Genomic DNA, 14,624 nt, shown 5'->3' on the forward strand with positions numbered 1-14,624 from the left:
TACTGCCTGTCTCCCTGTCCCCGCCTTACAAGGAGAAAAAGCTTTGAAATGACCAGTCTTTTTTTGTTTGTTTGTTTCCTGTTTCTGTTTTCCTCAAGTCCCTTTCTGACCATAAAACCAGCCTCCGTTGCTCAGTTTAACTGGAATGAGAGTCCCATTTTATGGAATGAGTGTTTTGTTTTATGGAACAAGTGTCCTGTTTATGGAATGTGTGTTTTAGTTTATAGAAGAAACTGTTGCCCAAATCTAGAAAGACAAATAAAACTAAGTCCATTAAACTAAATGTGCTTTTGTGTCTGAACAGAGATGACACTGTAAAGAAAGAGAGGGTATGGGGTGGGAATGGGGGGAGTGGAGGGAGCTGGTTTAGATGTGGTGGTCAACTTCTCTAGTAAGGTAGAACCTGAACTCAGAAAGGTGAGTAATGTTTAGATGTCAATAGCTTTTCTTTTCTTTCCTTCCTTCCTTCCTTCTTTTCTTTTTTATATTTTACTTATTTTATATTTATATTTTATTTTATATTTTATCGGCACAGGTCAAAGGACACCTTATAGGAATCAATTCTCTCTTTCTACCATGTGGACCCCAGGGATTAAATTCAGGCCATCAGACTTTACAGCAAGTGCCTTAACCTATTGAGCCATCTCACCATATTCTCCCTCCCTCCTTCCCTCCCTCCTTCCCTCCCTCCTTCCCTCCCTCCCTCTCTTTCTTCCTTTCTTTTTGTCTTTCTTTTTGTGTATGCAGTGTGTGGTTGCAAATGGGGGGTATGTGTGCAAGTGCGTGTATGTGTGTAGTCTGTATACTATGTAGTATGTACAGTGTGTAGTGTGTATATGTGAGCATATGTGTGTGCATGCACAGTGTGTGTAGTATGTAACATGTAGCATGCAATGTATGTATGTGAGCATGTGTATCCTTGTGTGTGTAGCATATGTGTATGTGATCATGTGTGTGTGAGCATGTGTGTGTGAGCATGTGTGTGTGTGCGTGCGCACAGTGCATGCTTGTGTGTATAGGAGTGTAATACAAAGGACAACCTTGGCAATTCTTCAGGTGCTGCCCACCTTTTCTTTTGAGACAGGATCTCTCACTGACCTGGAACTCAGTGAACAGTCTATGTTGACTGTCCAGGATCCACTTGTCTCTGCCTCCCCAGCGTGGGATTACAAATCTGTCCAGTGCCCAGCTCATTTTACATGGGTTCTGAGGATCAAACTCGGGTACTTGTGCTTGCAAGGGAAGATTTGCCCTGCTGAGCTATCTTCCCAGGCATCTGTTTCTTTTCCTCTGTGGTGCTGGTAATCAAACCTTGGGCCTTGTAACATGTGTGCCCATGGTAGGCAAGCACTCTCCCACTGAGCTGTTCAGATGTGATACCTTAAGAAAGAATGTTCTGGGCAGAAGAAGCAGCATGTACAAAGGCCCAGCCATGAGAGACCACTTGTTGACTAACAAACCTAGTGCTTAGTGATTCACCAATCAGCATCAGTTCACTTAGGGATTCTAAGGTACTGTACCTGGGTCTTTCTTATCAAACAAGAATGGTGGGCTAGAGGGTTTTCCCCTCTTTTACACTATGCTTCTTTCCCTGTGCCTGACCAGGCCTATGACTAGGGGCCAGGGAGGGGTGGGGGTTCAGCCTGTCACACCATCTGGAGAAAATGTAGAGAATACCAAGGAATTAGGAGGTTCTATGTTGTCCATGACAATTGTCTTTGGTTCTAACAGTAGGAGCCCCATCTGTCATCCCACCTCACCTCTGACCCTGCCATGGCCCCCATTGTACTGACTGCTGTGACTAGAGTTGCTAGGGTCAGAGCCTGGCAGCCCTGACAAGCCAAGCTCAGCCACACGTTCTCAATAGGCCAACTGAAGAGACAAGTAATGGTGAAAAGCAGAAAGAGATTTGTTCACTACAGCCACACTGGAAAGAGGAACAAATAAAGAGGTGTACTGACCCCCCACCCCCAAGGCCGACTTCAGAGTGCTGACATGAGGTTTAGGTTTAAAAAGAGGTATGCATAGCTAGGCAGTCCTGGACAAGGTGTGGGCCACCCATCACTGACCCATCATTGTCTGGACTCCAGTCTCTCCTGCAAGGTATCTGACAAGTTGTCAGAACTGTGTGACAATCTCTTCCCGGTAGAGAAGTAAATTCCCCCTTTTTCTGGCACAAGGCCTCAGCCTTTTCCTTCTCCCAGCATGGGATTCCCGGGGAAATTCCAATCCCTCTGAGGAGTCCATTTTCGCAGAGGTTTGGTGGCCACTCTTTAGAATATTTTTACTCCTGTCAGGACACTGTCTGCCAGGGCAGTTTCACTGGGAAAGGGGTACACTAAAGGTGGGCTGTGGGTGACTACAGCCAAGGCTGTCAGGACCTGGGCACAAGTCCTGCCCAGACTCCAGTCCACGTTCTGGGCTCCTTTTGGGACAGTCACTTCCTCATTATCCCTAGGTCATTTCTGCTTCTTGGGAACTTCTTGCTGACAAGACATGCTGCCGTGCATTCTACTGATTCAAGACTTTTCTATTCTTACAAATAAGATGTAATAGGCACCCTACCCATTACATGCCCAGCCCTTTTGGAGACTCACAAAACACGAGATATTATGAAACTTGACAACTCCTTTAACTCCTTCTCTTTTTTTCTTTCTGGGATAAGAAAGATGTAGCCCAATCTAGCCTTGAACTCACTATGTAGTCAAGGGTGACTGAACTTTTTAAAAAGATTTTATTTTTTTCTTTTAAAATTATTTGCATGTATATGCATAAAGTAGGGTCTATCTGCATGTGTGTACAGGTGCCCTCGGAGGCCAGAAGAGGGCACTGGATCCCCTGAAACGGGAGTTACAGATGGTTATGAGTTGCACAATATAGGTGCTGGGAACCAAACTCAGGTTCTTACAAGAGCAGTACATATTCTTAACTACTGAATCATCTTGCCAGTCCCAGGATGACTGAACTTCTGATCCAACTGTCACCACCTCCCAAGTACTGGGATTACAGGTATGCAGCATCATACCCTATTTATGTGGTACTGGAAGCCAGGGCTTCATGAATGCTGGGTGATCACTCACTCTACCCACAGAGCCACAGCCCCAATAACAGCTGTAGCTGGTGCTCAGTCCAGGAAGTGGCTAGTGTCTGGTCAGTTGAAGTTCTGCAATTCAGGTCCCTCCCACAGAGCATTCTAGGGCTGCATGAAGGGACCCCCTACAAAGCTAGGTCCTCCTTCACTGTGAGCTCTTCCACTGAAGTCCAGAGTTGCAGAGGAAGAAGCACCTGTTTTCTAGTACCCTTGACTGGGAAGAAAGCAGGCAGCATCATGGAGAAAGGGCCTCTGGGCAGACAAGTCAAGCTGGCTGGACATGACCAGCTGCCCACCACTTTACCCAGTGGATCTCAAAGTCTAAGTCTGTGGCAGTGTCACTACAGGTCTTCCCACAGTCCCATTGGTCAGAAATTCTGGGGAAGGGCCCACAGTGTGTGTTTGAACCAGCCCCCAGAACAGGAAGGCAAGGGGAGGCACAGCAAGGCCTCCACACTCCATCTGCCCCAGACTGGTTCCTGGACTGTCCAAGGGTCTTTCTAGAAGTCATGGAACCATATGAACACAGAGGTGGAAATGCACCCACGACTGGACTGCATCTTCCTGAGTTTTTCCCATGACCCCTTGGGGGTAACCTAAGTGTAGTCTTCTCAATGTTCTTAGGTAAGTTAGAGAGGTGCTGCCTGCCGGCCAGGACAATTTACTCAGTGTACTGTATTGCATTTAGTTTGGATCTCGCTTTTACCTTAAGCAGGATTCCCACCACTACACAAGAGGAAGGAGGTTAGCACTAGGTCAAATTCCTTGCCCTTGGACACTCCCTCAGCCTCCATTCCTTTAGGGTGATAATGTTTTAGCATACTCACCTTTATTTTTTCCTATTTATTTGTGTTGCTGGGAACAACAAAGGAACCCAGGGCCTTGTGCCTACTAGGCCAAACTCTCCACTGAACTACACCCCCAATTCCATTCCCCCCCCCTCCTCCTCCTCCTCCTCCTCCTCCCTAGACTGGATGGCGAGCAAGGCCCTGGGATCCTTCTGTCTCTGTTTCCCCAGTGCTGAGATTACTGGCATGTGCTATGGCACCTGGCTTTTTTTGTCATGTGCTAGAGACCTGAACTCAGGCCCTCAAGCTTGCACAGCAAGCATTTTGCTGACTGAGCTATTTCTCCAGCCTTCCTCCTTTTCTTCCTCTTCCTCCTCCTCCTTCCCCCTCCCCCCCTCCTCCTCCCTCTCCCTCTTTCTGTGATTACAGGGCCTCACTTTGTGGCCCAGGCTGGCCTTCAACTAGAACCAATCCTCCAGCCTCAGATACTCAAATGCTAGGATTACAGGGCTCTGTAACCACACTCAGCCCAATATTTGCGTTTCTAATAGTACCTGAGGGGGTCAGGAGGCAATCTGTCTCATCCTCTTAAGGGGTAAACTAAGGCAAGCGATCGCCCAGTGGGTTCCGTTCCACTCACACTTCACAAGAGCCTTGCAAGCGCTCAGCCCATCACACACAGTATCTCACTTATTAACGAGGCTCCACAATGTTAAACAAACAATTCAAGGTCACATAGGGGGGTGGAGAAGTCAGAAGCCGTCCGGAGCCTCCACCCTCTGCTCTCAACTGCCTCCCCGGGGAGGCTGGGCCCTGCAAGCTTCCAGTGGAACCGAGTCTCTCAGCCCTCAAGGAATCTGCGCACAGGCGAGGACCGCGAGGGGTGACTGGGTTCCCCCTAGCTGGGACCCAGGGCGCTGAGTCAGCGTAACCGGAGCCGGGTGATAGTGAAGCCCCCGCCCCCGGGCCTGCGCCCCGCCCTGGGAGAGGACCAGCCTGGTGGCAGCGGCTCTGCGCAGCAGCGGGCGACAGCTGGGCCAGGCGACAGCGCAGCCGCCCAAGGCGCAGAATGACAGCCATAGGCGCTCAGGTAGCCGACCGGGCGAAGCCAGGGTGCAGCCTACCATGGGGGAGGACAGGGTATCTTCAGGCCCCAAGGGTCGGGACGGGTGTCAACTCCTTGGGGTGCCCAGTGTCCGCTAGGGTCCCCCCTCGGAGGTTTCTCTGGAAGTGATGGATGGGGGGGGGGGTACCCACTACCCAGTGTTGTTCTCAGTGCTGTCTCCCTGGCCTATGATCGCGACCTGAGAACACCTGAGGCTGCCACACGTTTCTGTGGGGTCACCAGTGACCTGTCTGTCAGCTAAGATTCCCTCAGGGGTCCCTGGGATGTTTTTAAGCTGGGCATCTGCGATGGAGGATGGACTTGTAAAGCCAGGCTTGGCTTATGTAATGGGGGGATACCTTGCTCACCAAGCCAGGACTTTCTGGGAACCGGGGCTGCAAAGATCATCTTTCTACCCTAAAACGCGTTTGGGGTGCTAGGTGGAAGTGGGGTCCGGGTGGACTGTCTGTGGACAGGACACCTCCAGGAAATGACTTAGGCAAGAGAGGAGAGAGTCCTCTAAGATCTGCTTCTCCAGGAGCAAGGGAGGTGTTTGTGCTGGCTGAGAATCCCCACATTCCTACCCTCTTCAAAGGGCAGCATGCAAGGCAGATGCCGGCTCCCTTCCTGCTCTCAGAGGCATCTGGGTGACTGGCTGGGCTCTCCTCCAGGCTGTCCACTGTCCAGTCTTGTCCTAAGAAGTACAGAGGACAGCTGACTCTGCCTTAAGTCCTCTGCCTTAAGTCTGCCTGAAGGCCCTGTAACACTGATACAATTAGGTACTGTTAGACCCATTTTAATCATATCATTATTTTTATCATCAATATTATTTGAGAAGGGTCTTTCTTTGTTACACAGGCTCAAGTGGTCCTCCTGCCTCAGCCTCTTGCCCAGCTTTACCCATTTTACAGAAGAGATAACTGAGGCTCAGAAGTAACCTGCCCACAGTGGGTAGCCAAGCAACAGAATCTAGGTAAATACAGGACTTCCTGCCTCCAAATCTGGGTCAGCCCTTTTGTAACAAGAGAAAGACCAGGCACAGGCCACACAAAACCCCTTTTAGCCAGGACCCACTGAAGTGTGGCAGGGAACCTGATGAAGTGACTTTCTTTTCTTTGTTCTGGGGTATGGCATACCCTGGACCATCTTCAGTGAGGAGTCATGGAAGGAAGAGGATAAGAAGCAAGAAGGATGGGACTCCTGTGGAGCTTGAAAAAGTTTACCATCCACTGAAGAGGGAAATTTGGAAACCAGAAATCAGTGTGGTGTGGGAGCTAGATTAGGAGATGTGAAAGCCACAGACAAGATTCCCTTTAATGTGAGAGAAGGAGGAAGAGGAGGAGGAGGGAGAGGAAGGGGGGAGGAGGAAGAGGGAAAGAAAAGAAAGAGGGAGAAATGAAGGAGTGGAGGAGGGGGAGGAGAGGAGGAAGAAGGGGAAGAGGAAGGAGGAAGAGGAGGAGGAAGAGAAAGAAGGGAAAGAGGAGGAGAGGGAGAGGAAGAAGGAAAAGAGAGGCAGGAGAGGGGGAAAGGGAGGAGGAAGGAAAAGAGGGAAGAAGGAGCTAGAAGAGGAGGGAGAAAGGAGGAGGGAGGAGAAGGGGAGGCCAACATAGATGTATCTGTACCGGGCATATTTAAGGGTAGAAATGAGGACCATGAGCCCAATCGCTTACTGCAGTAGAAGAATGTAGGACACACTTGCCCCTACTCACAGAGGAACTTAGTCATCAGTGACAGCATCCCCCAGCAACCTTAGAAATTAGGTACTATTATCCCTTCAGTAGAGAGGCAGAGGGGGGATAAACAACAGCTAAAAAGAAAGGCCTGGTGGCTCATTCTAGCTCTAGAGGCTGAGACACAAATTCACAAGTTCAAGGAAGGCCTGCCTGAGCTACAGAGTGAGTTTAAAGCAAGCCCGAATAATTCTGGGACTCTGTCTCAGAATAAAAGTGGGGAAGGTATGTAATAGATCAGCAGTAGACTAATTGCCTACAATGCATGAGGGCATAGGTTTGATCCCCAGTAGCAGGTTAGGTAAGGCCTGGATCGTGCAAGCAGAGATAGGGCTGAAAGGAACAGGTAGGTTGACTGCTTATTAGGCTGTGGAAGAAATTCCAGCATTTTAGCAGTAGTCAGTGGTAGTGGTCTGATTCAGGTCTGGACAGAGTGAACACTGAATGGCAAAAGATACAGGTTTGGGGAATGAGTGGTGGCCCAGGGTATGTACTTGGGGTCCTGTTGATCCTGGGGTAGGGAGAAGGATGGAACATGGCATTTGAATGGCCTCAGTATCCCAGTGCTTTTGAGGCAACCTTGTTCCACAGGTCAGTGGGAATCACTCAAGGTCACAGATTCAAAGGGCATGCACAGCATTATTTGGCAAGGGAGTGAAGCCCCTGAGATTCAAGGGGTTATCCCAAGGCACAGAGATGAGGCTGGCAGGGCAGGGGCAGACTGCCCATGTCCCCTCTTTTCCTGCCCTTCCACTGAGTAGCTACCACTCAACTGCCCCCGCCCCTGGCCCAGAGGATTCCATGTGCTGGGTCATTGAAAGCTGGTGGAGGTACCAGCAGTATGGGGGGTTGCTGGTGTTATTCTCCACTCTGGAGAATCAAGAGCCACCTGTGGGCTATGTGTGTGTGTGCAAGTATGTGTTTGTGTGTGTGAGTGTGGGTGTGCATACAAAGACCAGAGATCAACCTCACTTCCTTCTCAGGCACTGCCCTCACCTTGATTTTTGAGACAGGGTCTCTCATTGGTCCTATAACTCAATAAATAGCTAGGCTGACCAGAGATCCCTAGGGACCTGCCAGTCTCCCCAGTGCTGGATTACAGGTGCCCATCAGCATAGCCATCTTTTTTCATGTGGTTCTAGGGATGGAACTCGGTTGGGTCTTCCTGCTTGCAAGGCTAGCTAGCATCTTACTTCCCTTTTGGAGAAAGGTCCAAAACTCACCAAGTAGGCTAGCTGACTGGTCAGGGAGCTCCAGAGTGCCACCTGCTCCTGCCTCCCTAGTGCTGGGATTACAAACTATTGCTACCACACCCTGCTTTTTTCCTGAGTTCTCAGGATCAAACTCAGGTTCTAACATTTTCAAGCACTTTTCCCACTGAACCATCTCACCAACCCATACATCTTTCTAGACATGATCCTTTAATCCTTACAGTTCTTCCGGTGTCAGAGAATTTAGACAAAACCTGCTTCAAGGCACCAGATCCTTTGGTCATCTCTTTCTGATCTCCATGAGGTGTCTTAGGGCTTGCAGATTAAAGTCCAGTCTGGTCCTGGGACAGGTGGGGCTGAGGAAGGGACAGGATGTGCTTGTTTTCCAGACAGTGTAAGGCCCAGGGTCAAAAGGTTTCTGGGCTAGCCTGTGTGTCTCGTGACTTGTTCTCTGCATCTGGGGCTGTCCCATCCTGTGACCATATCAGTCTCTAGTGATTTCATAATCTTACCAAGTGCTTTCCTCCGGGGATCACCAGCTTTATTTGACAGATGGGAAAATAAGGGCATGGGCTGGGGATGTAGCTCCTTTGGTAAAGTTCTTGTCTGGTGTACACAAGGCCCTAATTTCCACCCACAGCACCAAATAAATGGAGTGTGATGGTGCTGGCCTGTAATCCCAGCACTCAGGAAGCAGAGGCAGGAGGATCCGAAATTTAACATTATCCGTGACTACATAGTGAGTTCGAAGCCAAACTGGGATACATGAGGCTGGAACAAAGAAAAACAAAGGCAAAGAGGGTAAGAGATGACCAAGGAGAAGTACCTCTTGTTTGTGCTGTAGACACAGAGGCACCACTTTCTAAGTTTCTTTGGGTTCATTTCTTTCTTGTAGATCCTCATATGTGTGTGTGTGTGTGTGTGTGTGTGTGTGTGTGTGTGTGTGTGTGTGTGTGTATGTTTACACTCAGCAGAGAATATGCTTGGAGTCAGAGCACAACCTCGGGTGTCAATCCTTGCCCTTCCATTTTGTTTGAGGCAGACTCTGTTGTTTACCTCTGTGGACTCCAGGCTAGCTGACTCACATGCTTCCTGGGAGTCTTTATCTCATCTCCCATCTTGCAGTAGGTGTGCTGGGATTAAGATACATGCTGCAGCATCTAGCCTTAGATGGGTTCTGGGGATCTCACAGTTGTGCAGCAAGGCTTTACCCACTGGCCATCTCCTCAGCCCATAGATCTCTTTTTTCCCTAAAAAAGCACAGTGTGTATTCCTAGATCCCCTCTTGAGCCTGTAATGGATTTATTGCAGTTGAACAGAGGGAGGGGATGAAGAGTCTGCCAGCTCAGGAAGGCAAGACAGTTTGAGAATCACAGCCCATACTCCACTTGGTGTTCTTTGCAGGATGCAAACACCCTGCAAAGTGGAGATGGCAGGTTCTGGTTCTGGCCTGGTCCTGTGGGTGTCTCTGCGTACCCACCCTCTTTCAGCACCTTGTGCTGTCATTACAAGGACCTCTGGAGGAAGGCTCCATCTGTATTTCTTAGCTGAGTATTTCTACCTCTGTCACCATGGTTTGAGCAGCTCTAGGAAGCATCACAGAATTTAGATGAATGATCTCAGGCAAGTCAACAACCCTGTGCCTGTTGTAGTGCCCTCTTTACACACTCGCCTAGGAGCTTCCAACTCTACACACTTTCAGGTTTAAGAAAAAACTTGGGGGCCTGCAAGATGGCTCAGTAGCACCAAGCCTAATGACCTGAGTTCAATCCCTGAGAATCACATGGTAGAGGGAGACAGTCAACTCCCACAAGTTGTCTTTTGACTTCCACACATGCGCAGTGTGGCAATGTCCTCAGTCCCCTCATTTCCAAGCAGTAGCCATTCTCTGAGAACTGTCTGCTTACCTCCCAAACAGTGATGTAACCTGCTTCCATACACCCTATATACATATATACACAAGCAATTGTAATAAAAAAGTTTTAAAAACATGTTGGATGTTACTTTGGCAGCTATCCTGTGTCCCTGAAGTTGAAACAAGAGGTACCTTTGTGTCTGGGGCACAACAGGCAGCAGACAGCCTTGTGCATGAGTATGTGCCCATCTGAATGTATTCATGTGTGTATGCCTGCACTTGAGGAGGTCCAAGGTCAATGCTGAATATCTACTAATACTTTCCACTTTCATTTTTGAGACAAGGTTTCTTGCTGAACCGGGAACTCACTGATTGGCTGAACTGGCTGGCTAATAAGCTCTAGAAGTCTACCATGCCCCCAGCTCTGGAGTTACAAATAAGCATCACTACCATGTCTGACTTTTTTTTAACTTCTACAAAAACTTTATTGAGAATTTCATACATGCATATAACATAAGGTGTTTTGATCAAATCCATGCCCACTCCCTCCCTTCCAACACCTCCTGTATCTCCCCATCACTTTTTCCTTTTCTTTTTTTTTCTTCTTTCACTTACTTATTTCTGTGGGGATTTTGGCTACTCTAACATTCTCCCCCTCTGAAGAGGTAACCCTAAAATCTTTTAAGGATTAGATACAAGTTCCCAAATACTTTTGACCTCTTTGGCCTTTGGAACAGAATATGATGGTGTGATAAGAATAGGAGGTAGGGATTGGGTAGGCAGTTAGGGTAAAAAGACCCATGTCCGACTTTTTATGTGAGTTCTAGAGATGTAAACTCAGGTCCTCATGCTTGCATGGCAAGTACTTTACTAAGTGAGGCATCTCCCCAGCCCTAGCAGGCAGCCTTATGGGGGCTCTGTCCACAGTTTTCTATAGCAAGGCCCAGCATCACATCCTGCATGGAGAGGTGAGGTCCACACTTGCATCTGGAAATCTGGTTCACACCTGGCATGAGGTACACCCAGTGGTTCCCTTTTCTCACACCTTTTGTTTCCTAGCAGTAACCGTGTGAGTTGTCTGTTTGCTTACCTCCCAAACAGTGGTATAACCTGCTTCTATATACCCTATAAAGTGAGTAATTTAATTCATGACTGGACAGAAGGCTCAGTCTGAAAGAAACTTCAGTTGGAAAGAACTAGTTGCAAAGCTGACCATTTTTTTTCCTGTCCTTCCTTAAGTACCTATGAAGTGCACAGTTCTAACACTGTACCAGGCACTGAGTTACAGCCGTGTCTTGACATGGAGCCTTGATCTCCTGGAGGACACAGTGTCCAAGTAAGACAGCCAATAGCATGTCACTCCAAATGACCATTAGAATGGAGCAGAAAGCCAAACAGGGTACCTGGAGGAGAATAGCAGGAGAGGACTCAGTTGGGCTGCCTGGGCAGAATGGCCTCTCTGAGGAGAGGAGAATAGAGAGGAGTCCTCATTGACGGGCAAGGAAGCGGCTGAGGAGCCTGCCAGGCAGGCAGCCAGGAGTTCCAGACATGGAACTATATTGAGCTGCCATGGGGCCTGAGCATGGTGCAAGTAAACTAGGAAGTGGGGCTGGAGAGGGAGGCAGGGCATCCTGCAGGTTTGCGAGCTGTCATAGGGGATCTCACTCTAGTATTTCTTTCTTTCCTTTGCTTTGTAGGTCAGGGGTTGAGAGTAACACCTAGGAGGGTCAAGCATCTCGGAATTGAAATAGAACTTAAGTGGCTGCCTAGTTCACTGACTGGACAGTCAGGGAGGTGGAGATGCACCCTGTCAGTGCTGGAACAGACTAAGAGCTTCAGGGGTCCCCCTTGCCTAGAAGCTCCTGGAACAGACACGTTGACAGGCCAGTTCTGACATAGGCTTAGAAAGGCTGAAGGGCTGGGCACAAGCATCACTTGTGGTATTCATAGAAATTAGATAACATGGTGTCCTGGACCAAATCTAGAAAGTGAAGAGACAAATGGGTAAGGACTGGAGTAATATGGATATGTAACAGGGACAGAAACGTAACCTATATGTGACCATGTGCATATCTACCTGCTTTGTACACCCCATAGCCCTGCCAGGAAGTATTGTTTTGTATACAAAGAAACCTAGGTAGGCTGCATGTTCAAGGTCATGGACAAGGCAAGACAAATTTTCTGACCACAGAACTAGATAGGCATTGGGTGCGAAAGTGTGTGTGTGTGTGTGTGTGTGTGTGTGTGTGTGTGTGTGTGTGTGCCTGCGTGTCTGTGTCTGTGTGTTTATAGTCATACATTGTGTGTACAGGTGTGTGAGTGAGTGCACATACATGCAGAGGCCAAAGGACACCTTGGCTGTCATTCTTTAGACACCATCCAATTTATTTATTTAGAGACAGGGTCTCTCACTGGCCTGAAGCTGGCTAAGTAGGCTATTCTGACTGGTCAGCAAGCCCCAATATTCATCTGTCTTCACCTCCCCAGTGTTGGAATTACAAGCATGTACCACCACACCTGCCTTTAAAAAATGTGTGTTCTGAGAATCAAACTCAGGCTCTCATGCTTGTAAGGCAGGCACTTTATCAGCTGGGCCATGTCCCCAGCTCTGTGGGCTTTTCATTCACAGTAGAGCTCATGAAAGGAAGAATGGTGAAATAATGAATAGCTAGTAGTTGGTAAACACCTGACCAGGTTACAGTAGAGGAGGGAGGGCAGGGAGAAAGAGGAAGGGCCCCAGTGAAGGAAAGTCTGTTGGAAAGTTGGGGAGGAGGTAGCACTAGGCTTTCCATGAGACCAGAACAGAGAGCTGGAGGAAGTTGGAATGCATGCTTGGGGTTTTTCCTGGTGATACAGGCCCTTGCCAACTCACTGCTTCCTGTGGTATCTTCCAGGCCCAGAGGCTGTTGGGCCCTAAGAGGCCCCGACGGTCCTTCTTCGAGTCCTTCATCCGAACTCTCATCATCGTGTGTGCTTCCCTGGCTGTGGTACTCTCTTCAGTCTCCATCTGCGATGGCCACTGGCTCTTGGCTGAGGACCGTCTCTTTGGTCTGTGGTACTTCTGCACCATTAACAATCACAGTGAACCACACTGCTTGAGAGACCTGATCCAGGCCCACGTGCCTGGACTGGCTGTTGGCATGGGCCTAGCACGCAGTGTGGCCTCTATGGCTGTGGTAGTTGCTATTTTTGGCTTGGAGCTGCTAATGGTGTCCCAGGTGTGTGAGGATGTTCACTCGCGGCGCAAGTGGGCCATTGGTTCTTACCTCCTCCTAGTGGCCTTCATCCTCTCTTCTGGGGGGCTCCTCATCTTTGTGATCCTCCTCAGGAATCAGATCACCCTCATCGGCTTCACCTTGATGTTTTGGTGCGAATTCACTGCCTCCTTCCTTTTCTTCCTCAATGCCGCCAGTGGCCTTCACATTAACAGCCTCACTCAGCCCTGGGACCAACTAAGGAAATTCTAGGGCTTCTCCAGGGACCTCGGCTTCTACAAGAAAGTGTGGTCAAGATGGGAATTCTCTAACATGGGACCTCTGGCTGGACTGGAGTGGGACAATGACCTTGAAGCTGCCTCTTTGCTATGCTAGGTTCTAGAAATGGTCCTGGAGGGTCCCTGCAGCTGTCCTCAGGGCCAGAGACCAAGTGAGTGCCTCAATGCCACCAGCATACCAGCTTGTATAGATTTAGCCACGTCATTATATGTCGAGTCTAAAAGAGGAAACATTTATAAAACTAAAATTTCTTTCTTGGGTATTTTCTTCTCTGAACTGGAATAGATTTGGAAACAGACCAGTAGCAGGTACCTAGAATGGTTGCCCAGCTAAGCACATTTCACACCTGTTTTACTGACTGCACTGGGGAGAGGGCCTCTGGGCCCTTTTTTTTTTTTTTTTTCGTGTGTGTGTGTGTGTGTGTGTGTGTGTGTGTGTGAATATGTATCTGCGCATTCACATATATATGGATGCACATGCGTGTGGATGTGTATGTATGTGTGTGCATGTGCATATGGAGGTCCAAGGTTGATACAGAGAATCTTTACTTACTTTCCACTTTGTATATTGTGGCAGGGCCTCTCAGTCAAACTCAGAGCTAGCCATGAGGGTAGTTTCATCAGCCAACTTGCTCTCAGGATCCCATCTCCTTTCAGGGATGGAATTGCAAGAGAGCTGCCACATCCACCCAGCATTTATGTGGGTTCCTGGGATCTGAACCCTGGTTCTCATGCTTGTATAGCAATTGCTTTAACCACTGAGAAATCTCTTCAGCCCAGCCTCTGTGACTCTTGAAGTTGCTAAGAATGGATCAGCACTTCAGCTAAGGGACCAGTCAGTGCTTAGGACCTTTTCCCATCAGCCCAAAGGGGGATTCACACACATTTTTCTGGCTGTAGCAGGATGTCCTCAGCATGTCTTGCACACAGTAGATTTTCAATCTATTTGACTTGAGTTCTCTCCTGCCCTTTGTGCAGACCCACAAGTCCTGGAAAACCCAACTTCTAGCAGTCGACTATTCTCCCTTCTAGGGACTCCGTGGTTTGAATCCTTCCTCAAACAACTGCTCTGGGAGGACTCATTGATTTCTAACAGTCTTCCCCGAAGCCAGTATGTACACTGACTGTTTAATGTGTCTGTCTTTTCTAAGGGTCAGATGGCCTCAGGGTACCATTTCTTAGCCTGGAACACATTTCAAAGAACACATATTTGTCCTGTTGGACTTCACAGGGGGTGAGGGGGAGAGCCAGACATTGGGTAATAATTAACAGCATGAGGGGACAGGCAGAGGTGAAGGAGATCAAGAACCAGTGGAGATTTCCATCCTTGCTGGAAGATTCTCTCTCTCTC

The 14,624-nt window shown here is 48.6% G+C and overlaps 1 protein-coding gene across 3 annotated transcripts; it reads left to right on the forward strand.

Moving 5' to 3' along the window:
• Positions 1-4,675: 4,675 nt before the first annotated feature.
• Positions 4,676-13,536, forward strand: Tmem37 (transmembrane protein 37). 3 transcript variants are annotated; one of them, XM_017801738.2, is made up of 3 exons: positions 4,676-4,969; positions 8,566-8,726; positions 12,675-13,536. In XM_017801738.2, exons 2-3 carry the CDS (start codon positions 8,691-8,693, stop codon positions 13,245-13,247), a joined length of 609 nt encoding a protein of 202 aa, XP_017657227.1. In that variant the 5' UTR covers positions 4,676-4,969; positions 8,566-8,690; the 3' UTR covers positions 13,248-13,536. The 3 variants fall into 3 exon arrangements, with proteins under 3 accessions (XP_017657227.1, XP_008845596.1, XP_029426402.1); XM_029570542.1 differs by lacking the exon at positions 4,676-4,969 and adding an exon at positions 5,908-5,957; XM_008847374.3 differs by lacking the exon at positions 8,566-8,726 and having other exon boundaries at positions 4,678-4,969.
• The last annotated feature ends 1,088 nt before the right edge of the window (positions 13,537-14,624 follow it).

This window comes from Nannospalax galili, unplaced genomic scaffold (assembly GCF_000622305.1).
Source record: "Nannospalax galili isolate Female #2095 unplaced genomic scaffold, S.galili_v1.0 scaffold1343, whole genome shotgun sequence".
NCBI classification, from domain to species: Eukaryota; Metazoa; Chordata; class Mammalia; order Rodentia; family Spalacidae; genus Nannospalax; species Nannospalax galili.

Coding starts and splice junctions, on each gene's coding strand:
- Tmem37 (XM_017801738.2), top strand. CDS start 8,691: ATGAGGCTGGAACAAAGAAAAACAAAGGCAAAGAGG. Junction 8,727..12,674: donor GAAAAACAAAGGCAAAGAGG/GTAAGAGATGAC, acceptor GGTATCTTCCAG/GCCCAGAGGCTGTTGGGCCC.